The sequence below is a fragment of the Corythoichthys intestinalis genome, chromosome 17 (assembly GCF_030265065.1).
Source record: "Corythoichthys intestinalis isolate RoL2023-P3 chromosome 17, ASM3026506v1, whole genome shotgun sequence".
Classification (NCBI taxonomy): Eukaryota; Metazoa; Chordata; class Actinopteri; order Syngnathiformes; family Syngnathidae; genus Corythoichthys; species Corythoichthys intestinalis.
Window position 1 is genome coordinate 1495021 of NC_080411.1, and position 27838 is coordinate 1522858.

At 39.5% G+C, this 27838-nt stretch overlaps 1 protein-coding gene across 1 annotated transcript; it reads left to right on the forward strand.

Annotated features, from left to right (window-relative positions):
* Positions 1-206: 206 nt before the first annotated feature.
* Positions 207-27479, forward strand: pde6b (phosphodiesterase 6B, cGMP-specific, rod, beta). The gene is made up of 23 exons (XM_057819518.1): positions 207-520; positions 593-904; positions 10090-10242; positions 10326-10415; positions 10476-10616; positions 12136-12210; positions 13609-13673; positions 13923-13989; positions 14085-14132; positions 14192-14341; positions 14414-14557; positions 18656-18721; positions 18788-18937; positions 19017-19124; positions 19200-19309; positions 21456-21543; positions 23888-23988; positions 24082-24189; positions 24264-24327; positions 24397-24471; positions 25917-26000; positions 26084-26237; positions 26325-27479. The coding sequence occupies exons 1-23, from the start codon at positions 362-364 to the stop codon at positions 26366-26368; spliced, it is 2556 nt and encodes an 851-aa protein (XP_057675501.1). The 5' UTR covers positions 207-361; the 3' UTR covers positions 26369-27479.
* The last annotated feature ends 359 nt before the right edge of the window (positions 27480-27838 follow it).

The following is a 27838-nucleotide window of genomic DNA, read 5'->3' on the forward strand; positions in this document are numbered from 1 at the left end:
CCCATGCAGACTAGCAGATGATCACATGACCAGGCAGATCCCCCGCTAACCTTCAGAACTATCTGCTGAGGGCAAGAGGATTGCTTGCATTCAGCCCTCTGCCTTCTCTTCAGGCCTCCCATCTGAGTACACGGCGGGGATTATCATTAACGCTAACCTGTCCTTCGTTTTCTTCAGTTTTGGATTACGACAGAGACCCAAACTGGATCCCACAGCATTGTTTGGTTGGTTTTTAGATCATTTTGTGTGTTGATATTTGGAGAGTTCACATTGAAAGCAGACTAAGGCAACGCCAGAGCTCTGCTGTTGCCTCGAAGAGAGAAGCTGTCATCATTTGGGTAAGGAAGACACAGACGGAAGGATGGCAGTGCAAAAGGAGGATGTGGAAAAGTTCCTCAGAGGGAACCCAGCTTTTGCTCAGGGATACTTTGCCAAGAAGATGAACCAAAATGCCATATCCAAGATTTCAGGACTTCCGGAGAAACAGGTGGACTTCAGCCAATTTCAGGAGCTTAGTCAGGTACTTATATTATTCTTCTGAAAGAATACACACATTCCAACGCAGGTTTTAAAGATTCCCTTTTTTTCGAAGGTGGAGGAGAGTCGCATCATGTACGATCTGATCAAAGACATGCAGGAGAACATCAACATGGAAAAAGTAGTCTTCAAGATCCTCAAGAGAATCAGCGCATTGATCCACGCTGACCGCTGCAGCTTGTTCATGTACCGGCAGAGGAACGGCATCGGCGAGCTGGCCACCAGACTCTTCAACGTGAACACGCAGTCCGAGCTGGAAGAGTGCGTCGTGCCGCCCGATTCGGAAATAGTCTACCCATTAGACTTAGGGATAGTCGGTCACGTAGCCCAGACCAAGAAGACAGTCAATGTGAAAGACGTCAATGAGGTAAGAGCAACTACCAACCCAAAGAAACCATGCTTATTTAAATGGATTCATTTTACATACACTGCTGACCAAAAGTATTGGCACCCCTGCAATTCTGTCGGATAATGCTCAATTTCCCTCAGAAAATGATCAAAATTACAAATGCTTTGGTAGTAATATCTTCATTTATTTTGTTTGCAATGAAAAAACACAAAAGAGAATGAAAAAATTTTTTTAATCGTTATTATTTTACACAAAACTCCAAAAATGGGCCGGACAACAGTACTGGCACCCTCAGCCTAATACTTGGTAGCACAACCATTAGATCCTTTTCAGATTTCTCCACAGGTGTTCTATGGGATTCAGCTTTGGCCACTTTAGAAGTCTCCAGTGCTTTCTCTCAAACCATTTTCTAGTGCTTTTTGAAGTGTGTTTTGGGTCATTGTCCTGCTGGAAGACCCATGACCTCTGAGCGAGACTCAGCTTTCTCACATTATGCTGAAACATTTGTTGGTAGTCTTCAGACTTCATAATGCCATGCACACGGTCAAGGAATCCAGTGCCAGAGACAGCAAAGCAACCCCAAAACATCAGGGAACCTCCGCCATGTTTGACTGTGGGGAATGTGTTCCCCTCTTTGAAGGCCTCGTTTTTTTTCTCCTGTAAAACCTATGTTAATACCTTTTCGAAAGAAGCTCTACTTTTGTCTCATCTGAGCAGAGAACATTCTTCCAAAACGTTTTTGGCTTTCTCAGGTCAGCCTGGCTTTTTTATGTCTCTGCGTCAAAGGTGGGGTCTTCCTGGGAGTCCCTTGTCATTCAGATGCCGACGGATAGTACGGGTTGACACGGTTGTACCCTTGGACTGCTTGACATCTTAAAAGTTGTTTGGATGTTAGTCGAGGTTCTTTATCCACCATCGGCACAATCTTCGGTTGAAATCTCCCGTCAATTTTTCTTTTACATCCACATCTAGGGAGGTTAGCCACAGTTCCGTGGGCTTTACACTTATTGATGACACTGCGCACGGTAGACACAGGAACTTTCAGGTCTTTGGAGATGGACTTGTAGCCTTGAGCTTGCCCGTGCGTCCTTAGACAGTTCTTTAGTCTTCTTTCTTTTCTCCATGCTCAATGTGGTAAACACAAGGATACAGGTTGAGTCAACTTTGATCCATTTTAACTGGCTTCAAGCGTGAATTAGTTATTGCCACCACCTGTTAATTGCCACAGATAACTAACAGGTGCTGTTAATTAAACGAATTAGAGAAGCATCACATGATTTTTCAAAGGGTGCCAATACTTTTGTCCGGCCCATTTTTGGAGTTTTGTGTAAAATGATGATTTTTTTTTTTTTTCTCCATTCTCTTTTGTGTTTTTTCATTGCAAGCAAAATAAATGTAATGATACATATTACGTAATAAAACATATTACGCCCAAATCATTTGTAATTGCAATCATTTTCTCGGAGAAATTGAGCATTATTTAACCGAATTGCAGGGGTGCCAATACTTTTGGCCAGTTGTGTAATTGTACCGCAAAGTATCCTTTTTTTTTTTAACTTTACAAACATGACTTGTTCTGTCCTCATTAAAGTTGTTCACCTTGACAGACAGCAAATAAAACAATTGTGCTTTTTGAAGCTTTTGACTTCCTTCACTTTTGAGTATTAATAAAGCAGTAAAACACATCCAAACACATGACACACATTTTAAAAATAAAACACTCGAGACAAAACGATTGGTGTTCAAACGTCCATCTATTCCGATCAATATGTAAATTTAGCTGATTATTAGGGCTGTCAAAATTATCGCGTTAACGGGCGGTAATTAATTTTTTTAAATTAATCACGTTAAAATATTTGACGCAATTAACGCACATGCCCCGCTCAAACAGATTAAAATGACAGTACAGTGACATGTGCACTTCTTACTTGTGTTTTGGGAGTTTTGTCGCCCTCTGCTGGCGCTTGGGTGTGACTGATTTTATGGTTTTCAGCACCATGAGAATTGGTGGTGCTGAACAATGGCGAGCTACTAGTTTATTTTTTGTTTGAAAATTTTATAAATTTTATTCAAACGAAAACATTAAGAGGGATTTTAATATAAAATGTCTATAACTTGTACTAACATTTATCTTTTAAGAACTACAAGTCTTTCTATCCATGGATCGCTTTAACAGAATGTTAACAATGTTAATGCCATCTTGTTAATTTATTGTTATAATAAACAAATGCAGTACTTATGTACAGTATGTTGAATGTATATATCCGTCTTGTGTCTTATCTTTCCATTCCAACAATAATTTACAGAAAAATGTGGCATATTTTATAGATGGTCTGAATTGCGATTAATTGCGATTAATTACGATTAATTAATTTTAAAGCTGTGATTAACTCGATTAAAAATTTTAATCGTTTAACAGCCCAACTGATTATGTTAGCCTAATTTGCCCCACAAAAGTCTGCCTTCTTAAATGCTACGAATGCTAATGTATTAACAATTTTCATAGCAAATCGCTTACACGTAACTCCACAAACTGTACCTGTAAACTTCTTTACAAATGCATACACAAACATATATTAGCTGAAGCAACGTATAACCTTCGTAGGCCAAACCAGAACACAGCTGTCCTTTATTAATGTGAGACGTCTTGAGTGCTCCTGTACGAAAGCATTATTGAACGACAGTCCAGCCAGACCCACCGCTGCCACTAGATGGCAGTGTATCCTCCACCTTGAAACTAAATACAATACTTTTGGACTTTTTGGGATAGTTGTTTTGAATTCTTAAAGGGTTAATTCCAACTTGCACGGAAATTCAGGTTACGTCACCAGTGTAGGAACGGAACTCGTAACCCAGGGACAACCTGTTTTACCTTATTTTACAATCTAAGGGCCGTATTACACAATTTGTCTGTTATTTATCAAAGGGTATTTATTTTAAAATGTTGTTTTTAGTTATTTAATTTTGGCCCTTTTGGGATTCCATACAATGGCGGTAACATCAGCAGATGTGAGAAGAGGTTATACAGTGCTGGCCAAAAGTACTGGCACCCCTGCAATTATGTCAGATAATGCTCAATTTCTCTAGGAAAATGATTGCAATTACAAATGCTTTGGTGGTAAGATCTTCATTTATTTTGTTTGCAATAAAAAGATAAAAAAGACAATGGGAAAAAAATTAAATCATGATCATTTTTCACACAAAACTAAAACAAAACAAAAAAAGGGCCGGACAAAAGTATTGGCACCCTTTGAAAAATCACGTGATGGTTCTCTAATTTGTGTCATTAACAGCACCTGTTACTTACCTGTGGCACATGACAAGTGGTGACAATCACTAAATCACACTTGCAGCCAGTTAAAATGGATGAAAGTTGACTCAGCCTCTGTAATGTGTCCTTGTGTGTACCACATTGAGCATGGAGAAAAGAAAGAAGACCAAAGAACTGTCTGAGGACTTGTGAAGCAAATTGTGAGGAAGCACGGGCAATCTCAAGCCTACAAGTCCATCTCCAAAGACCTGAATGTTCCTGTTTCTACCGTGCGCAGAGTCATCAATAAGTGTAAAGCCCACGGCGATGTAGCTAACCTCCCTAGATGTGGATGTAAAAGAAAAATTGACGAGAGATTTCAATGAAAAATTGTGTGGATGGTGGATAAAGAACCTCAACGAACATCCAAACAAGTTCAAGCTGTCCCGCAGTCCGAGGGTACAACAGTGTCGACCCGTACTATTCGTCGGTGACTGAATGAAAAGGGACTCTACCTAGGAAGACCCCACTTCTGACCCAGTGACATAAAAAGAATCCAGGCTGGAGTTTGCCAAAACCTACCTGAAAAAGCCAGAAACGTTTTTGAAGAATGTTCTCTGGTCAGATGAGGCAAAAGTCGAGCTTTTTGGGAAAAGCCTGGGAAAAAACAAGGCCTTCAAAGAAAACACGGTCCCCACATTCAAACATGGCGGAGGCTCCCTGATGGTTTGGGGTTGCTTTGCTGCCTCTGGCACTGGACTGCTTGACCATGTGCATGGCATTATGAAGTCTGAAAACCACCAACAAATTTTGCAGCATAATGTAAAGCCCCGTGTGAGAAAGCAGGGTCTCCCTAGAGGTCATGGGTCTTCCAGCAGGACCCAAAACACACTTCAAAAAGCACGAGAAAATCGTTTGAGAGCACTGGAGCCAGCAATGAGTTGGCTCCAGTTTGGTTCACTTCTGCGCAGCGGTTTGGGAGTTATCATCAATATTACATTTCTCTGCCAAAGTGCGTAGATCTCGCGCTCAAAAGTTGAGAATGGCTTTTTTGAACTTTTTTTGAGGATTGCGCACAAACCAAATGTCCTAGAACCAAATTTCCAAATATAATTACTAGAATATGACACAGCTCACCATTGGGTGAAGTTTGGTTCACTTCTGCGCAGCGGAATAGAGCACCTGTGGAGAGATCTGAAAATGGCACCCTTCAAATCTCAGAGACCTGGAGCAGTTGGCCAGCAGTATCTGAGAATACAACAATGTCAACCCGTACTATCCGTCGGCGTCTGTTTGACAAGGGACTCCCAGGAAGAACCCACTTCTGGCCCAGAGACATACAAAGCCAGGCTGGAGTTTGCTAAAACTTACCTGAGAAAGCCAAAACCGTTTTGGAAGAATGTTCTGTTACATGAGTCAAATGCCTTTCTGGGAAAAGGCATCAACATAGAGTTTACAGGGAAAAAAGCAAGGCCTTCAAAGAAAAGAACACGGTCCCCACAGTCAAACACGGCGGAGGTTCCCTGATGTTTTGGAGTTGCTGTGCTGCCTCTGGCACTGGACCCCATGACCGTGTGCATGGCATTATGAAGTCTGAAGACTACCCACAAATTTTGCAGCATAATGTAGAGCCCAGTGTGAGAAAACGGGGTCTCCCTCAGAGGTCATGGGTCTTCCAGCAGGACAATGACCCAAAACACACTTTAAAAAGCACTGGAGACTTGTAACGTGGCCAGCAATGAGTCCCATAGAACACCTGTGGAGAGATCTGAAAATGGCACCCATCAAATCTCAGACACCTGGAGCAGTTGGCCAAAAACGAATGGTCTAAAATTCCAGCACAGCATTGTAAGAAACTCATTGATGGATACCGGAAACAGTTGTTTGCAGTTATTTTGTCTAAAAGTTGTGCCACCAAGTATTAGGCTGAGGGTGCCAATACTTTTGTCTGGCCCATTTATAAAGTTTGGTGTAAAATGATCATGATTTTATTTTTTAAAAATTTTTTTTCATTCTCTTTTGTGTTTTTTCATTACACGCACAATAAATGAAGATATTACTTCCAAAGCATTTGTAATTGCAATCATTTTCTGGGAGAAATTGAGCATTTTCCGACAGAATTGCAGGGGTGCCAATACTTTTGGCCAGCAGTGTAGGTCAGATGCCATAGGAAGCAAAATAAAGCTGCATAATTTTCATGAGAACTAGGTCAAGAGGAAGAAACTAAAGGAGCAGAACAAGGGGTGCTTCAAAGTGATTATCATCATTTTAGAAAAGTTTGTTGTTCTTGCAATTCAAGGTACAGACGAGCAAGTGGCCTGAGTGAATGGAGACACGCAGCTATACTTGACCAAGGGAGGATGAAATCCCCTTGTTAGACATAATCCATTTATTTGTAGCTCCGCTCGAGTGGATTACACGGCCCTTGTATTTAGTCAGCAGTAGCAAACAACTGATCTACTTGAGTGTCCGCATAAACAGGTGAGTAGAGTAGCCCAAAAAAATTACTCAAGTAAGAGTAGCATTACTTCAAAATAATATTAATCACGTAAGAGCAGTCATCTAAAAAAATTAGGGCTGTCAAAATTATTGCGTTAACGGGCGGCAATTAATTTTTTAAAATTAATCACGTTAAAATATTTGACGCGATTAACGCACATGCCCCGCTCAAACAGATTAAAATGACAGCAGTGTCATGGCCACTTGTTACTTGTGTTTTTTTGTCTCCCTCTGCTGGCGCTTTGGTGCGACTGATTTTATGGGTTTAAGCACCATGAGAATTGTGTAATTTTTTACATAAAAAATGAGGAGCTACTAGTTTATTTTTTGATTGAAAATGTTACTAATTTTATTAAAACGATAACATTCATAGGGTTTTTAATATAAAATTTCTATAACTTGTACTAACATTGATCTTTTAAGAACTAAAAGTCTTTCTATCCATGAATCGCTTTAAGAGAATGTTAATAATGTTAATGCCATCTTGTTGATTTGTTGTTATAATAAACAAATACAGTACTTATGGACAGTATGTTGAATGTATATATCCGTCATGTGTCTTATCTTTCCATTCCAACAATAGTTTACAGACAAATATGGCGTATTTTATAGATGGTTTGAATTCCGATTAATTACGATTAATTAATTTTTAAGCTGTGATTAATTCGATTAAAAATTTTAATCGTTTGACAGCCCTAAAAAAATGTACTCAAATACAAGCAAACTGGTATCGGGAGAAAACAATACTCAAGTAATGAGTTACATTATGAGTAACTGCTTATGATGTTTTCTTACAATGGTATTTTTTTCTCAGCAAAAAGTCTTTATGTCAAATCTTTATGAACTGTTATTATTATACTGTACTATAATCCATAGACTTCATAATGACTTGACAGGACACGGGGCGTGGGGCGGATTCATCAGGGGCGTATCCCTGACCGAGTGGAAACAGACAAAGAGCTTTTTCCATTGAAAATTCTTGTGAATAAATTAGGGCTGTCAAAATTATCGCGTTAATGGGCGCTAATTAATTTTTTTATTTAATCACGTTAAAATAATTGACGCACATTCCCCACTCAAACAGATTAAAATGACAGCACAGTGCAATGCCAACTTGTTACATGTGTTTTTTGGAGTTTTGTCGCCCTCTGCTGGCGCTTGGGTGCGACTGATTTTATGGGCTTAAGCACCCATGAGCATTGTGTAATTATTGACATCATAAATGGCAGGCTACTAGTTTATTTTTTGATTGAAAATTTTACAAATGTTATGAAAACGTTTTAATATAAAATTTCTATAACTTGTACTAACATGTCTTTTAAGAACTACAAGTCTTTCTATCCATGGATCGCTTTAACAGAATGTTAATAATGTTAATGCCATCTTGTTGATTTATTGTTATAATAAACAAATACAGTACTTATATACAGTATGTTGAATATATATATATATATATGTCATGTGTCTTATCTTTCCATTCCAACAATAATTTACAGAAAAATATGGCATATTTTATAGATGGTTTGAATTGCGATTAATTACGATTAATTTTTAAGCAGTAATTAACTCGATTAAAAAATTTAGGCGTTTGACAGCCCTAGGATAAATGCTTAAATCCCTGAATTCTTTATAGATATGGACGTTGTAAAACACTCTCGATTCTTGGTCAAAAGCAAAAAAAAAAAAACGTGCAGTTAGCATTTATTTTATGTAAATATTGGGAACTATGATGCTAGTCAGTAAATTAGCGGCGACCATATGTAAACAGAGAGCTTTTTCCGTTGAAAATTTTTGTGAGTAAATGCTTAAATCCCTGAATTCTTTATAGATATGGACGGAAAACAGTCTCGATTCTTGGTCAAAAGCAAAAAAAAAAAAACGTGCAGTTAGCGTTTTTTTTTTTTGTACATGTTTTGTATATGTCGAAGTACAATGCTATTCTGTTAGTGAATGTAGCTAGCGACCGCCTGATGTAAAGAGAGCTTTTCCAGTGAAAATGCTTGAGAATAAATGCTTAAATCCCCAAATTCTTTATAGATATGGACGATGTAAAACTCTCTCGATTCTTGGTCAAAAGCAAAAAAAAAACGTGCAGTTAGCATTTATTTTACGTAAATATTGCGAACTATGATGCTGGTCAGCCAATTAGCGGCTCGCCATATGTAAACAAAGAGCTTTTTTCGTTTAAAATTCTTGTGAATAAATGCTTACATCCCTGAATTCTTTATAGATATGGACGTAAAACAGTCACAAGTTTTGGTTAAGAGCAAAAACAAAACGTGCAGTTAGCATTTATTTTAAGTAAATATGTCGAAGTACAATGCTATTTTGTTAGTGAATGTAGCTAGCGGCCGCCTGATGTAAACAGTTTTTCCAGTGAAAATGCTTGTAAATAAATGCTTCAATCCCTGATTTCTTCATAGATATGGATGTAAAACAGTCTCAATTCTTGGTTAAAAGCAAAAAAAAAAAAAAAAAAGAACGTGCAGTTATCGTTTTTTTTTTTATTTTTTTTTTTTTAACGTAAATATGTCAAAGTACAATGCTATTCTGTTACCGAATGTAGCTAGCGGCCGCCTGATATAAAGAGAGCTTTTCTGGTGAAAATGCTTAAGTCCCCAAATTCTTTATAGATATGGACGTAAAACACTCTCAATTCTTGGTTAAAAAAAAAAAAAAAGGCAGTTAGCATTTATTTTAGGTAAATATGTTGAATGCGCTGCCTTTAAGCCACTGTGGCGCTGCCTTATCACCACAAAGAGCTTTTTACGTTGAAATTTTTGGGAATAAATACTTAAATTCCTGAATTCTTTCTAGATATGGACGTAAAACAGTCTCGATTCTTAGTTAAAAGCAAAAAAAATAGGCAGTTAGCATTTATTTTACGTAAATATTTCAAATTAAGATGCTAGTCTGTAAGTCAGTCAATTTGGCGGCCTCCATACAGTATGTAAAAAGAGCTTTTCCTGTGAAAATTCTTGTAAATAAATGCTTAAATCCCTCAGTTCTTCATAGATATGGACGTAAAACAGTCTCGATTTTTGGTTAAAAGCAAAAAAACATGCAGTTAGCATTTATTTTACGTAAACATCATGACGACAATGCTGCAGTGGTTAATTTCTCCCATTGATTTTTTTCACAACGTTTATAAAATGCATGGTATGAAAAATACAATTATTACCTTGAATCCTCGAACAAATCACTCCGGAGAAAATCCTTCCAGTTTGTATCCAGTACAGCTTTCGTACTTTTTCAACCTAAATCCTGCGTTGGAGAATAACTGCGACCGACTGAAGCGGAGTGTAGGATGGCCACCTACTTGAAGGCGTGGCACAGTGTCTGGGGAATGTGACCCGTCAATACCATTATGAAGTCTATGAGCTAGCAATGTGGATCAACACCTGACACCAGTCAGAGACTGAACAGCGAATACTGTTTATTTGATGTGTTCCAGAATCAGTACTTCAGCTCGTTCGCTGACGAGCTCACGGACTACAAGACGAGGAATGTTCTCGCTACGCCGATTCTAAACGGCAAAGACATGGTGGCCGTGATCATGGCACTCAACAAGACCACCGGGCCGCATTTTACGAATGAAGATGAAGACGTGAGTTGCATTCTCGACTAACAGACTCGGCAATGTTTTGGGATAGCGGACATTTGTACTTATGCACATGTGTTCTTTTATAGCTGTTTTTAAAGTACCTGAAAGTTGCCAGTTTGAACTTAAAGATTTTTCACCTGAGTTACCTCCACAACTGCGAGACACGTAAAGGACAGGTAAAGCACATTCCATAGGTGAGAGTCACCATATTTTTCAAATCGTATGGTTATTTTCAGCTGTTGCTATGGTCAGCCAACAAAGTCTTTGAAGAGCTGACCGACATTGAGCGACAGTTCCACAAGGCCTTGTATACAGTGCGAGCCTACCTGAACTGTGACCGCTATTCGGTGGGCTTACTTGACATGACCAAAGAAAAGGTGATTTTTTTTTAACATTTTTTTTGTAATACAGTGGGGCAAATAAGTATTTAGTCAACCACCAGTTGTGCAAGTTCTCCCACTTGAAAATGTTAGAGAGGCCTGTAACTGTCAACATGAGTAAACCTCAACCGTGAGAGACAGAATGTGGGGAAAAAAAAACAGAAAATCACATTGTTTGATTTTTAAATAATTTATATGCAAGTCCTGGTGGAAAATAAGTATTTGGTCAATACCAAAGGTTCATCTCAATACTTTGTTATGTACCCTTTGTTGGCAATAATGGAGGCCAAACGTTTTCTGTAACTCTGCACAAGCTTTTCACACACTGTTGCTGGTATTTTGGACCATTCCTCCATGCAGATCTCCTCTAGAGCAGTGATGTTTTGGGGCTGTCGTTGGGCAACACGGACTTTCAACTCCCTCCTCACCCAGTGGCGTCAAAATGATAACAAGAACGGGGAGCAAAAATCCCTGAACCACACGGAGGGACCTAGTGAATGACCTACAGAGAGCTGGGACCACAGTAACCAAGGCTACTACAGTATCAGTAACACAATGCGCCGCCAGGGACTCAAATCCTCCACTGCCAGACGTGTCCCCCTGCTGAAGAAAGTACCAGTCAGTCTGCGGTTTGCTAGAGAACATTTGGTTGATCCAGGAGAGGACTGGGAGAATGTGTAATGGTCAGATGAAACCAAAATAGAACTTTTTGGTAGAAATACAGGTTCTCGTGTTTGGAGGGAAAAAAATACTGAAATGCACCATACCCACTGTGAAGCATGGGGGTGGAAACATCATGCTTTGGGGCGGTTTTTCTGCAAAGGGACCAGGACGACTGATTTGTGTAAAGGAAAGAATGAATGGGGCCATGTATCGTGAGATTTTGAGTGAAAATCTCCTTCCATCAGCAAGGGCATTGAAGATGAGACGTGGCTGGGTCTTTCAGCATGACAATGATCCCAAACACACAGCCAGGGCATCAAAGGAGTGGCTTCGTAAGGAGTATTTCAAGGTGATGGAGTGGCCTAGCCAGTCTCCAGGTCTCACCCATAGAAAATCTGCGGAGGGAGTTGAAAGTCCGTGTTGCCCAACGACAGCCCCAAAACATCACTTCTCTAGAGGAGATCTGCATGGAGGAATGGGCCAAAATACCAGCAACAGTGAGTGAAAAGCTTGTGAAGAGTTACAGAAAACGTTTGGCCTGTTATTGCCAACAAAGTGTACATATTGAGATGAACTTTTGGTATTGACCAAATACTTATTTTCTATCATGATTTGCAAATAAATTCTTTAAAAATCAAACAATGTGATTTTCAGGTTTTTTTTCCCCACATTCTGTCTCCGATGGTTGAGGTTTACCCGTGTTGACAATTACAGGCCTCTCTAATATTTTCAAGTGGGAGAACTTGCACAATTAATGGTTGACTAAATACTTATTTGCCCCACTGTATATCACTCTACTATCAAGTGTTTATGAGTGCTTTTCCTTAAACATAATTCTGTTTTTGTTCCTCAGGAATTCTTTGATGTATGGCCAGTTTTAATGGGAGAACAGCCACCTTATTCTGGGCCTCTTACTCCTGATGGAAGGGTACATAACAGTTTTTCTGAACGCTCTTTTTTCATTAGGGCTGCAGCTATTAAATATTTTAGTAATCGAGTATTCTACTGAAAATTCCATCGAGTAATCGCGTCATCGAATAAGAAAAACATTGCAATAAAATAATGCAAATGTTCATGACAGAACATCGCTTCAATGATATCTGGTGCCACCTAGTGTCGCGAATGGGTATAACGTCTAGACCGCGAATATAAGACGACCCCCACGTTTTCTGACTTATTTCAATGCAGAAAACACCGTCTTATATTCGGGCCAATAAGGTATATTTTCAATTATAAAAAAAAAAAAAAAAAAAGTCACTTCAATAAAAAAAAATTTAAAAGTTTGAATGGAAAAATAAATTTGAAATTCAAAAAACTGCATTTGAAAGCTATTTTTTCTTTGGATTCATTTTTGTCTTTTTTGATTGAAGTCAATTTTTTTTGGTTGAAGCAACTTTCTTGATTGAAGTAATGTTGTTTTGCGTTTGGGCCACATTTTGGCTTGGACATTTGTGTCTTATTCAATCAAAAAATAAGTTGCTTCAAACAAAAAAATATATATTTTCCCCCCCAAAAAATCACTTCAATCAAAAAAAGAAAAATTTCAATCATAGAAAAAAAGTTTTTGAATGCGAAAAAACATTTGAGATTCAATTATTTGCATTTATTTTAAACACTTATTTTTTCATTTTGAAAAATTATTTGATTTTAACAATCCAATCATTTTTTTTTTTTTGTTCATTTCATTCATATTTGTTGTTTGTTTTATTGCTTTACAACTTATAGTCAATTACATGCAATGACACTTTTCGGCCACCAGGGGGGCCTGGCCCCCCTTTAAACTCCGCTTATGATCGCGACCCTTGTTATTTTTTTTAACGAAATATTAAACATCAATGAATGATTCAAAGGTAAAAGTGATAGATATTTTGAATACCGTATTGGCCCGAATATAATATGCTTTTTTTCAAACTTGAGTTTTGAAAAAGAGGGGGTGGTCTTAAAATCAGGGCCGTCTTATATTCGGGACAGTACGGTAATAAATATGACTACTTACCTTCTTTTTATGGCTGGGTTGAAACAAAAGCGGCTAGCCAGTATCTTTAATTTGCCAGAATTCTGTGCTGTCAGATCTTGTCCATTTCAGAGAATAAAAGAAGCTGAGAAATAGAAGTCGTCTTTGGCAGTTCTTCATTCCACTCTTTTTCTTCAATCGTCAAATCGTCTCAAAATATGATTTTAATTCACATAATAATGCTATTTAGGATTTTTTTTTAATGCCGTCACAGGCACTTTAAGTCAGCAATGGTGATCACAAATCACGAAACTAAAGCCCTGGGGTTAAATATTCTGTCAAATAAATAATATTTCCATCTTTTTTTTCAAGGAAGTACATTTCTACAAAGTCATCGATTATATATTACACGGGAAGGAAGACATCAAAGTAATACCGTAAGTAAAAATCTTCTGATGTTCCCAATACAGAAAAACAAAGTAATTGAGAATATATGTCAAATGTTTTATGTTGGGGCAGCATGATGAGCAGTGGTTAGCATGTTGGGTGCCATTTAAATTAAGTGCCAAATTACGAATGTGTTTGCACATGATTTGGGATGAATTTTTGACGAAATAAGCTTCCATAGGCAAGTCATGTAATGTCTGTGAAGTACTGTAGAAAAGACCAACTTCTTTGTCATACAGTAATCCACCAGCAGACCATTGGGCCTTGAGTAGCGGCTTGCCTACTTATGTTGCGGAAAGTGGCTTTGTGAGTTCCATTTGATGTCATTACAATCTTTTTTTAAAAATCGGAATAACTCGAACGCTCTTTCGTGTTTTTTTTTTTTTTTTCTTTACTCGTAGATTTGCAATATCATGAATGCGGGAGCAGATGAGACATTTAGTTTCCAGGTAAGTGAGGAATTGTGGTAACGAGAGAAGACTCCGTACGCAATGTTGCTATGTCCCAGACTGAAGCGTTGGACAGCAGCGGATGGACCATAAAGAATGTCCTCTCCCTGCCGATCGTCAATAAAAAAGAAGAGATTGTCGGCGTGGCTACCTTTTACAACAGAAAAGATGGAAAGCCTTTTGACGATCAAGATGAGCAGCTTATGGAGGTACGGTATATTCATATTTCCATCACATACTGTACCGAATTGAACTTTGTTCTGCTGCTACTTGTCTACTAGGCTTTGACCCAGTTCTTGGGCTGGTCAGCTTTAAATACGGACACCTACGATAAGATGAATAAGCTGGAGAACCGCAAAGACATTGCCCAGGACATGGTGCTCTATCACGTTAAATGTCGGAACGATGAAATCCAAAATATCCTGGTCAGTATTTTGTCAGTTTTCCACAAAGTCCAAGAATATAGATGGTTCATGTTTGATGAAAACGATTCATCTTAAAGCAACACTCATTTTAAACCTTGATAAAATATTTTCATAACATTTGTGGTGATATGTCGACTGACAACTAGTTGAATGACACCTCTTTTATATCTTGAGGGGGTCTGTATCACTTTCACCGGAACAAACTAATTTTGACGAGGGTGGCAGGAACCCTGCCACACACAAAAAACCCCCACAAATGTTCTGACTTCTTTACGGCATACGTTACTCATCAGCGCTGACGAGTTCGGGTGACATGAAGGGGTTAGCCACACTAAGCCACACGGTTGCTAAACGTCATAAGCTATTGTTTAGCCACAAATGGATTCATTACTGAAGGAATCTGACCTTCTAGCCAGACTGCCTGAATCGCACCAGCCGAACCGCCGGACCCGGGCCGGCGAGTGCCCTACAATCCAGCCAGAAGGCTAAACTCCGCGCATTCACCTTAGACTTAACCCTTTGTACTGACACGATTTTGAAAGATTGAAAAAAGGCTGACCGAAAACAAGTTGACAATTTATTCAGGTCGACAGCATCAAAACGGCAAGGCGAAACAGAAACACTCAGGCGGGGAGGCAGGATCACCCCATCACACGTCAACAAAAGGTTCCCGTGAAAAATGACAACGTTTAGTTATACATTGTCTTCTGAAGGCTCTCGCGGGGCGGGCCATGGGCAGGAAGAAGGGTGTGTTTGGGATTATTGTCTGTTTGTGGATTGGACAGGAGGATTCGGGAGTTACTGTTGTCCGGGCAACGAGGGTTGTGGATTTTGCCACATCAGCGTCAAAGAGGCTCTTGGAGTCTTATCGGGCGTTCTCCGGTGTTCTTTTTGTTGGGACAAGGCGTCCCGCCATTTGTTCTGGACTGTCATGGAGAACTGATTGCGAGAGTTGGTGGTGCAGACGAGGGCTTGTCGGCGTCAATCTTGCTCATGACGCACACGTTGGGCTTCCATGTGATAAGAAGGCGTCATGTATCTTTTATGCCCAATATTCTGCTCATTTTCCTTAAACTACGGTATAAGTGCTATTTATTTTATATTGGGTGCGTTAGGCACCGTCTAACTGTTTATATTACTCTAAGAGAAATGATACTATCCCCTGATTGATTATATTAAGTGTGTTAAAATAATGCAAACCGTTAGATCAGGGGTGGGCAAACTATTCCACAAAGGGCCGCAGTGGGAGCGGGCTTTTGTTGCAACCCATTAAGAGGACACCTTTTCACCAATCTGCTGTTTTACAAGTGCAATCAGTCGATTGCAGTCAGGTGCTTCTCATTTCTGCTGAAACCGCATTGGTTGAACTATTTGTGCTGGGTCAGTATGAACAAAGACCAGGACCCACTGCGGCCCTCGAGGACCGGTTTGCCCACCCCTGCGTTAGATGGTGACTACGAGAAAAGGTACTATCTTCTTTAATAACCTTATTACTTTTCATCCTTCACACAGCCGCTGGAAACAGAAATGTTGTTTAATTCATCTGCAGGGGACCATCATGATTTTACTACATTATGTGGGTGTGCGTTGGTCCTGATGGGAAACGCTGTCTTCCTTAAGGCAAAACACTAGAGCGGTCATGACTAGTAGTCGACTAGTCGATGACGTAAATCCGTCGACGAGCACAACATCCCATTGAGGGTTAATGAAGGGCTAAAAAAATATATATGCGTAGCAAGTTCAGAATGTCGGACGCTCGGTATGCAAGCGGGAAAGCGGCACAAAGTCAAAAAAGCGCACCAGTGTCCAGTCTCTTCAATGCCAAGCTTGGCTGCACGTGGGCCGTGAATGAACACCTACGCTGTCACCCAGTTGTAATTTTCGAAGACGACAGGAGTAAGTCCATCTAACTAACTAACAACATGTTTTATTGAAGTTGCTAAGCCTGACGTGATATGCAATAAGTCCATTTAGCGCACGCTAAATAAAAATGAGGGCGGTCATTTTCACGGCTGCGTTTTATCGCCGCGTGCATGCGTGCATACATTTGTGCGTGCGTGTTGATGGCATATGAGACTCCAATTCCTTTTTCTCATCAACATGCTGTAGAATTAAAGTTCAGACATACAGAATAGGAAAACACATCTATATTAAACACTGTAAATGTTAGCATTGCTACATTGAGGTGAATGGGGAAAAATACAACCTACTTTAGTCTGCTACAAAATGTTGGCAGTCTTCTCCAAAACGCAAACTTGCGGTTAAAAGGTGACACGTCAAACATGAAAAATTGCTGGTTAACAGCATTTGCAAATGAAAAAATGGGGAAAAAATCTATTACTGACATGCAATGACAAAAAGTGTTTTGCGAACATACTTCCGGTGAACATTTCAAAATAAAAGCATGTCATGTTCATCATATAAATAACGATTTCTGGAGTTAATCCCACATACTTTTAATTAATTAATAATTCTACACTATGAATAGCTTTAAAATGACACCCTTTATGAAAAATCTGATTGGCAATGAATAATTATTATAATAATTATACCGTATTGGCCCGAATATAAGAATATAAGAGTTTTTTGCGTTGAAATAAGACTGGAAAAAGTGGGAGTCGTCTTATATTCGGGGTCTAGACATTCATTATACCCATTCACCACGCTAGATGGCGCCAGATATCATTGAAGCGAATGCTGAACTTGAGGAGTAATGTTCTGTCATGACAGATCTCAGCTACTCTCAAGTTTAACCAGTTTGCATTATTTTATTGCAGTGTTTTTCCTCATTAGATTTGTTTCAAGACTACAGTTCGTTAGACCTCACTTTGATGGTTAATGCAGTTATTCCAATTTTGTTGTTTTATCACAATAGATTGGTTTATTTACATTTCAAAAACCAGAAGCCATTCATGTACGAATGTGATTGCACTTTACATATTTAAATGTTCAGATAGTAAGATTTGAATGAGGCAAAATAACATGCTTTTTCTCTCAAATATATTGTTTTAATCATTTGTTTCAGATGTACTGCAATTATTTTCTGTATAAAAATTAATTTGGTGTTCAAAAAGTCTTTTTTCAAACTTGAGTCTTGAAAAAGAGGGGGTCATCTTATAATCAGGGCTGTCTTATATTCGGGCCTTTACGGTAATACTATTATATATAGTACTATACAATAATATTAAAGCTAGGTATTTTTTCAAATTGTTTGGAACCATGTTGGAAAGGCAAAGTCTGTGTTCGGAATCTGTTTACAGTCCATTCTTTTGCACTAGTAAATGCTATCAGCATTTGAACTTATTGTTTATTTGTGATTTATTATTGTTATTTACGTGTTTATTTGTACTTTAATAAAGAAAAGTTTTCCAAAATGTTTTTTTGAATTGATCAGCGTCAACAAAAATTTCTTTGCTAAATTGGTAAAAAAAAAAATTTTTTAATCAAAATAATTTTTAATGATTAGATTAGTCAACTAATCGTTAAAATAGTCGTCTGACTAGTCGGCAGAAAATTAGTAGTTTGGGACAGCCCTACAAAACACCACCGCTTTTGTCCACCAGTGTCGCTAAAATCGACTAAAACTGAAAAGTTATCAAGTGTTGCTTTAAAAACAAAAAAGCTTTGTCAGTTCTGAAATTTATATATGATTTCTATCGAATCATGTCTCTGGTGGGTGTGGTCACAATACGATTTGTTGATATGGTTTTCTGTCATGAGAATCATTTTAATTGACCAAGTATGTTGGAAACGTCAGTCATCATCAGAAATGTCATTTGGCGTGACTGGTGAAGGACTGTCCTGTGCACCAACTGGAGTTTCATCTACTTTTGGGCAAAACAAGTTGTAAGTGACCACTTATCCAGTTAAATTGCCCACAAAATGTAGGGGAGTGACATCAGGAAATTATTGCAAGCAGAAAATGGCAAATAGAATGCTTAAATTTAGAAGTTGCGGTCACGGTGAGAAGGTCAGGGTTGTTGTAAGCAATTATGTTGAGGTTTTTTTTTTTTTTGAAGCCATTCGTCCTTTGATTTTCTTTGCTCGACCGCGTGGCTTGAACTAATCCAAGTGTATGGCTTTTCTATGTAAATTTAGAACACACAGGAGGTCTACGATTGTGAACCGTGGGAGTGTGAAGAAGAGGAGCTTCAAGATATCTTGGTAAATGTTTAAGAATTGAAAATTCAATGCAGTGTGTCAATTACATTTCCTTTTTTTATTTTTAAGAAAAAAGACTTGCCTCCTCTGATAAAGAAATTTGAGATCTACGAGTTCCGTTTTTCGGATTTCAATTGCACAGAAACAGAACTTGTCAAGTGCGGAATTCAGATGTACTATGAAGTCGGTGTGGTCAAGAAGTTTCAGATCCCTCAAGAGGTGATTGTATACTCACACACTTTGTACAGGTCAACAATTCTGGGCCCTTCTAAGCACTACCTCCCTCGATTCTTCTCAGGTCTTGGTTCGTTTCATGTATTCTGTTAGTAAAGGCTACAGGAGAATCACCTACCATAACTGGCGTCACGGCTTCAACGTGGGACAGACCATGTTCACACTCTTGACGGTATTTTTATTTGCTCACATTTGGTCGAAAACGTCAACAGAATTAATGAGTATTTTTTTTCTGTCTTTGGGATAGACGGGTATGCTGAAGAGGTACTATACAGATTTGGAAGTCATGGCCATGATTACAGCTGGCTTCCTTCATGACATTGACCACAGAGGGACAAACAACTTGTACCAGGTCAAGTAAGTGCAGCTTGCTTCATTTGGTATCTATAGTACCTTACAACAAAATGGTCACCTGGTGAACACAACAATAAGAGATACAGCATGTCACTACATTTTTTTTTTAAAGACATTGATTTTAATCCAAGTGTTTTTAGGAGTACAGGTAATTATTCCATTAACACTGCATCAGTGTTGTTTTTGGCAGCCATTTTAATTTCCTTCTTAGTCTTTTGGACGACAATACTTATTAGTCTGAGTCTTATTTTAGTCATCTCAAAATGTGTTGGTCTTCGTCTAGTTTTTGTTGACTAAAACTCTAGATTAATCTTGTCTACTTCTAGTCAACGTTTAATAAAAATGTTTTCGTCTGTAAAATGACAAAAGAAAAATGACACCCACCAGGACGCCATGAACTGTATGTAAAAAAAGTTATGTAAAAAAGCAATAGGCTTATGCTAGCGAGAACGTGAATGCTATGCTAACGCTGCAGGTTACGTTTGGTGTGTGGTGGTCACTCAGCTCAAAGATTTTTAAGAAGACGCTCGCCGTTAGCAATACCCTGATGCTAACGCGAATGTGAATGCTATGATAACGCTACGAGTAGGGTTGTTCCGATCATGTTTTTTTGCTCCCAATCCGATCCCGATCGTTTTAGTTTGAGTATCTGCCGATCTCGATATTTCCTGATCTGGTTGCTTTTTTTTTTTTGCTCACAATTCAATTCCAATCATTCCCGATAATTTTTCCCGATCATATACATTTTGGCAATGCATTAAGAAAAAAATGAATATAACTCGGACGAATATATACATTCAACATACAGTACATACGTACTGTATTTGTTTATTATGACAATAAATCCTCAAGATAGCGTTTACATTATTAACATTCTTTCTGTGAGAGGGATCCGCGGATAGAAAGACATTTAATTCTTAAAGGACAAATGTGACTTCGTATATTGTGACTAAATATTGCCATCGAGTGTATTTGTTGACCTTTCAGTAAATGATACTGTAGCCATTTAACTGTTCTGCTCAAATGCATGATGGGAAGTGCAACCATGACTGTGCGTAGCAACACCAATTGATATATCTTTTCTGTGTTGAGAAATAACATAAGGTGTTAAGAAAAAGATCAACTACTACCTTTCTTTCCCACATTGCTTCCCACGATATTTCTAATTGTTGAGAGGGGGATTTTAAGGCTTTAGCCAATTAAATAAAGGCTCCAAAGACTGCCTAAATTCACTCTACTCATTTTACACTGCCTTTTAGCTCTATACATAGGTAAAACAGCACCTTTATAGATTGAACGCCACAATGCGTGATTAATTTTTAAAAAATTAATTACCGCCGTTAACGCGATAAATTTGACAGTCCTACTTTAAGCCAAAACTAAAGACTCTGGATGAGTGTAAGACATTTTGTCTGTAACGTGAAATACAATAAGAAAACGATTTAATTAAAAATATATATATATTAAAAAAAGGCATGTCCGATATTTTTTTGCCAATTCCGATATTTTGAAAATGACCTGATCGGACACGATCGATAGGCGACCTCTTTAGCTACGAGTTACTTTTAGTGTGTGATGATCACTCAGCAGCACAGAGACCTTAAGAGGACGCTCGACGTTAGCAATAGCCTAATGCTAATGCGAATGTGAATGCTATGCTAACGCTACTAGTTAGATTTAGTGTGTGATGATCAATCAGCACAGACCTTTAAAGGCTAAAGCAACATTGCATAATCTCTCTTTTTGCAAAGAAAAGACAAATCGTAACGTATATATATCTCAAAACAGGTAATCGGAAGACTGGAGAGGACACTAGCGGGTGAACTGGGGGGACGCAGCACGTCACATTAGTGACACAACAATACACACATTGTGAACATGTGACAAAAACTATGTCGCAATTTCGTCTCGTTCTCGTCTCGTCAGACGAAAACTGGCATTCGTGTCGTTATGTTTTAGTCTCCCAATACACGTTTTTAGCTCGTTGTTGTCTCGTCATCGTCATGTAAAAATTGTTTGTTGACGAAATATTTTCGTTATAGTCAGTGTTGGCGAAAACCACACTGCACTGCGGAAACACTTTTGCTATTTTCAGTTATTTGATTGTCAGTCCAGAAGATGTCATTTTAAGGTGTTTTAAATTTCACAGGTCAGGTAACCCTCTAGCCAAGCTGCATGGATCGTCCATCTTGGAACGACACCATCTAGAGTTTGGAAAATTTCTCTTGTCTGATGAGGTAAGAATGTCCAATGCCAAGCATGCATGTACAGAATATTTCTGTGATTCTTTATTTTTCAATAGTTTACCGACTGTAATGTTTAAGATAATCAAACAAATGTTGATAAGACAGCGAAATTACAAGTAGGGCTGCAGCTATCGAATATTTTAGTAATTGATGAATCCATCAACTAGTTCGTTCCAATAATCACGTCATCGGATTAGGAACACAATGTATTGCAGAATAAATTTTAGGAGATGTAAAACAAAGACTAGCTAATATTGCACTTTCCAAAGAGCATTACATGTGAATACAAAATAAAATTCCCGAGTGTTTCTTCAAACTATGCAAAATTCATTTAAAAATCAATTAAAATACCTGCGCTTAGCCTCAATAAAAAAGTGAGGATCTAAGTATAACAAAAGAACAATTGGCTAACTTGCATAGTAAAAGTCCAGTATCTTAAATAGTATAAAATGCTAACCTTTTTTTTTTTTTTTTTTTTTTTTTAACGCGCCTAACAAATCAAACAGATATTCCCACAAAAAGCTAAGCTAAATATACCCTTAAACTAAATTACAAATGGATTTGAAATTAAAAAAATAATTTAAAAAACTTGCCTTATGTTAGTCTTAACAGGGAGCAGCTTGATTAAGTCATGTTGAATGAGTTGTCATATTCACTGTTGCCACTCAAGGGCAGTGTATCAAATCAATAAAACTAAATGCAAACACTTTCAAAACAGACCATTACAACGCTACTCTAATAAATCAAATTCTCAAAGCAGCAAAATTTGAATCTCTTCTCCTTTTCGGTAGCTTCCGGCCGCCTCTTTATTGCAATTATGAGGCAATCGCCGACAGCTGTGATAGTCACTTGCCAGGGGCATCGCCATCTGTGGTGCTGAACCCCTTGTGGCGAGCCCTGTGGCACTGGGACGCCACACTTTTCTATTGTGCCTCAATTAACAGCACTATCTGAAATCACCGTAACATGTACAGTTGAAGCCGAATGTTTACAAACACATTTCATTTTTTGTCTCACTGTTTAGATTCAGTCTTTGGTTTCAGGTCAGTTAGGATTATCTAAATTTTGTTAAATGTCTCAATTAGACTCTCTTCTTTCAGCAGGAAAAAAAAGTTAGTTCATATCTTTTTCCATTTTTTAGAAATCAGCATTAGAAAATAGTTTAGTTTGAGCAATTTTCCAATTTCTGATGAAAAAAACAGAGAAATTGAGCTTTTTGTAAAAGCATACGTTTCAAACATAACTTTGACTTTAACAGCTATTTTTTGCTTTGTGACATCCCAAAAATCTGAATAATATTTTCATTCTACAAAATAACATAAACAACAAAACAAATAGAGCTTTTGATAGCAAAGTAACAATTTATTTACACATAACTAAACGAGATGACACTGTTGTGGCCCTGACAGCCGGAGTAAACTTTTCCCTCATTGCCGCCTCTCAAGACGGATTTTTTTGAGTCTTTCTTTTGTGGTGACCACTGTCTCGTGGCGGAGTTCGCCTGGGGGGGAATTGGTTTGGCCGTGCGCGTTTCCGGCTGAGTCGTGGGACACTGGAGGGTGCGGGGGACACGAGCGGCCGAGCACGGCGGCACGGGCTCTGCTCGGCGAGCAGCACGGACTAAACGGCATCGTCCGTTGCACAGGTGGTCCCGGTTGTTCTGCTCGGTCATCCTGGACGTCCATTCGGTCGTCTTCCACCGGCGGCCCGGCCATTCATTCCGTTGAATCGGGTTGCGGGTCTTACCAAATGCGCTACTGCCCTCCAGTAGCCAGTTTTATTGCTTTAAAATGGATTTTCAGCATTGTGCTTTGGAGCTAAGTTGCATCAGAAACTATAGATGTCTCTTGCGAAAAAAAAACAACATAAAAGACGTATAAATACAACTTTGAGACACTAAAACAATTAAAAATAGAACGTATTTATAGGTTTTTGGGAGCAAATGAGTTAAAGGTGCCACGTTCATCTGTTCAAACAATTATACGCAAGTATAACCATCATAGGTATGTCCAGCCATCGCATTGCTCAGGAAGTGGTTTAACTTCAGACAGTGAGACGAAAAATATGTTTTTACACAGTTTATGTAAACTTTCAGCTCCAACTGTGGTAAGTAGCTTGTTACTGTACATTACAGCAGCAGAACCAAATTGCAGCTGGGTCTCTGAAATATTTGGTTTCTACAAACATATCCATTTCATCACCTTTAGTTTTACACTGACCAATGGTTCTCTAACATTTTATACGAAGTACCCAGGAGAAGAAAAACATAAAAAAGTGCATGTTTTGAGAATGAAAACACAACAATGTACAGTTCTACCTCTTTCCTCACCCATAGTCACTGAACATCTACCAGAACCTAAACAGGCGACAGGTTGACCACGTTATTCACCTTACAGACATCGCCATCATCGCCACTGATCTCGCTCTATACTTCAAGTAAGCTCTCGTAATGCTTACCCCATTCTCATAATGGTTGGTTACGGTAAAAAAAAACAAAAATGAATGGTGATACCTCTTGTCACATTGTAGAAAGAGGACCATGTTTCAGAAGATCGTGGACCTTTCGCACACGTATGAGGACGAAAAGAAGTGGGTTGATTTCATGTCGTTGGAGACAACCAGGAAAGAGATAGTCATGTAGGTTCCCTCAACACACACAAAAATTGTACTTCTGCTTCTACATACCTTTCTAATAATATTTTTTGTTGCAGGGCCATGATGATGACTGCTTGCGATTTGTCTGCCATCACCAAGCCTTGGGAGGTGCAAAGCAAGGTGAGAGGCATTCCTAAGTCTACAGAAATGTCATCCATACGAGGTCCTCAAGGTGTTTGCGTCATGCAGGTTGCCTTGTCTGTGGCGGCAGAGTTTTGGGAGCAAGGTGACCTGGAGAGGACAGTACTGGAACAACAACCCATTGTGAGTCTCACGCAGTGTTGTTTTTGGTAGCCCTTTTCATTTTCGTCTTGGTCTTAGACTGGACGAAAACACTTCGGAAGCAGTGCCTTTGGATTGGCAAACTGGAGTGGTGGTCATTATCTTTAAGAAAGGCGACCAGAGGGTGTGTTCCAACTATCTGGGGATCACACCCCTCAGCCTCCCTGGGAAAGTCAACGCCAGGGTACTGTATAGAAGGGTCCGGTTGATAGTTGAACCTCAGATCAAGGAGGAACAATGGAGTTTTCGTCCTGGCCGTGGAACCACAGACCAGCTCTTTACCCTCGCGAAGGTGCTTGAGGGGGCATGGGAGTTAGCCAATTCAGTCCACTTGTGTTTTATGGATTTGGAGAAGGCTTATGACTGTGTCCCCAGGAGCACTCCGTGGTGGGTACTCCGGGAGTATGAGGTGGATGGCCATTTGCTTGGGGCCTTCCAGTCCCTCTACCACAGGAGTAGGAGTCTGGTCCGTGCGGCCGGCAATAAGTCGGACCTGTTCCCGGTGAGGGTTGGACTCCGCCAGGGCTGCCCTTTGTCACCGGTTCTGTTCGTGACTTTCACGGACAGAATTTCTAGGCGCAGCCGGGTGGTGGAGGGGGTCGGGTTCGGTGGTGGGAGGATCTCATCTCTGCTTTTTGCAGAATATGTGGTCCTTCTGGCTCAATCGCGCAGCGACCTCTCGCTGGGACAGTTCGCAGCTGAGTGTGAAGCGGCTGGGATGAGAATCAGCACCTCCAAGTCTGAGGCCATGGTTCTCGGCCGGAAAAGGGTGGATTGGTCGCTCCAGGTCAGGGGTGATTTCCTCCCCCAGGTGGAGGAATTTAAGTATCTCGGGATCTTGTTCACGAGTGAGGGTAGGTCGGAGCGTGAGACAGGCGGATTGGGGCGGCGTCCGCAGTGTTGCGAGCACTTAACCAGTCTTGTCTTGATTTACAGGTCAATCTATGTTCCTACCCTCACCTATGGCCATGAAATTTGGGTAATGACCGAAAAAACAAGATAGCGGATACAAGCGTCTGAAATGAGTTTCCTTCGCAGAAAGGCCGGGCTCAGTCTTCGGGATAGGTTTAAAAATAGTTTGTGGGCTTCATGCGTCATTAATCTGCTATGGCAGCATATAGACATATTGTTCTGGATATATATATGATCTTTATTCAGGAGTCACACGGGGTGTCCATATCACACTATCAAACACAACAGTTGTTTTGGCTTAAAATACAGCAGTTTCTTTTAAAGAGGAGTGCAAGAGCAGAAACTGCTTTTTCAGTCTTCTGTTTTCGATTAATTTATATAAAAATAATCGATTCCACACACATCCAAGCGGTACATTTCATTCAGGAGCAAAAAATACCACGTGAAATATGAAATAAACTTGCTTTTAACTGTCATAGGCACTTTAACGTCCCATTCTTTTTTGTATTCATTAGCCCATGATGGACAGGAACAAAGCAGCAGAGCTCCCAAAACTCCAATGCGGTTTCATCGACTTTGTTTGCACATTTGTCTATAAGGTGATGCTTCATCTGACTGATTAAATAAGCCGTACAGTGTTGGAGACTGAATTTAAAAACGTTTTTTTTTAATCCCCAAAAAGGAGTTTTCCCGCTTCCACCCACAAATCCAGCCCATGCTTGATGGAATCCTGAACAATAGGAAGGAGTGGAACGCCAAAAAAGAAGAGTATGAGGCAAAACTCAAAGTTATAGAGGACCAGAAAGCCGCCAAGCAAGCAGCTGCTGCCAGTAAAGGTGCCATCTTAATATCCAAATGAATCATTAACGGTCAAATTTTCAGTTCTTAAATATTCCACGTTTCCATGTAACATTTTTCTTCAGCGGATAACGCCGGCGGAGGCTCAAAGACATGCTCGGTGTGCTGAAAAAGTCAACCAGAATTTGATGACTACTTTAGACACTGCCAAGGAGGGAGATGGATGTACAGTATGTAGAATTTCTGCAGGAAAATTGGTGCTTTTGAGAAAGGAAGGCAAGAGAAGTAACTGCTAGTCTTCAAGAAATATTTACACATTTGGACTATTTAAATGCATATGTACATACAGAATGTGTTTCCCCAATTGTACAGATGACTTTTGGGTTGCTAATCAATTCTAGCAAAAGAGTGAACATGTAAATACACTATTGTCATGAAAAAATCATTTGTTTTATTTTTTTAAACAACTAACAAATTGCCGTAATTTTCAGACAATAAGGCACACCAGACTATAAGCCGCCACCAGGGGTGAAAGTGGGCCGGAACGGTCCGGAACACTGTTCCGTTATAAAATTCGGGTGCGGAACGGTGCTTTGATCCCGAAAAAATGACAGCAACTGTCAAACATCCATGTTAATAAAAAACAAAAAGAACAGCCAGGCTGCCACACACGCATCTCCGAGAACAAAACAGTCTCCTAACTTCAGATTTACAGTGTATCACAAAAGTGAGTGCACCCCTCGCATTTCTCCAGCTATTTAAGTATGTCTTTTCATGGGACAACATTGACAAAATGACACAATGAAAACTAGTCTGTGTGCAGCTCATGTAATAAAAGTTCATTTATTATCCCCTAAAAATATAGCCATTAATTTCTAAACCCCTGGCAACAGAGGTGAGTACACCCCTTAGAAACAACATCCCTAAATGTCCAAACTGAGTACTGCTTGTCATTTTCCCTCCAAAATGTCATGTGACTCGTTAGTGTTACTAGGTCCAGGTGTGCATATGGAGCAGGTGTGTTCAAATTTATAGTGCAGCTCTCACACTCTCTCATACTGGTCACTGAGAGTTCCAACATGGTACCAGATGGCAAAGAACTCTCTGAAGATCTTAAAAGACGTATTGTTGCGCTACATGAAGATGGCCGAGGCTACAAGAAGATTGCCAACACCCTGAAACTGAGCTGCAGCACAGTGGCTAAGATCATCCAGCGTTTTAAAAGAGCAGGGTCCACTCGGAACAGGCCTTGGGTCGGTCCAAAGAAGCTGAGCGCACGTGCTGGGCGTCACATCCAAATGCTTTCTTTGAAAGATCGTCGCAGGAGTGCTGTCAGCATTGCTGCAGAGATTGAAGAGGTGGGGGGGGGGGGGGGGGGGGTGTCAGCCTGTTAGTGCTCAGACCATACATTAAATTGGTGTGCATGGCTGTCACCCCAAGAGGAAGCCTCTTCTGAAGACGGTACACAAGAAAGCCCGCAAACAGTTTGCTAAAGACATGTCAACAAAGCACATGGATTTCTGGAACCGTGTCCTATGGTCTAATGAGACAACGATTAATTTGTTCGGTTCCGATGGTCTCGAGCATGTGTGGCGGCGACCAGGTGAGGAGTACAAAGATAAATGTGTTATGCCTACAG

Bases quoted from the DNA above. Each gene is read 5' to 3' on its own strand.
- pde6b (XM_057819518.1), top strand. From the start codon at position 362: ATGGCAGTGCAAAAGGAGGATGTGGAAAAGTTCCTCAGAGGGAACCCA. The intron at 19,310-21,455 runs GTAAGTGCAGCT...TAAATTTCACAG, and splicing joins AACAACTTGTACCAGGTCAA to GTCAGGTAACCCTCTAGCCA. The intron at 23,989-24,081 runs GTAAGCTCTCGT...GTCACATTGTAG, and splicing joins GATCTCGCTCTATACTTCAA to AAAGAGGACCATGTTTCAGA.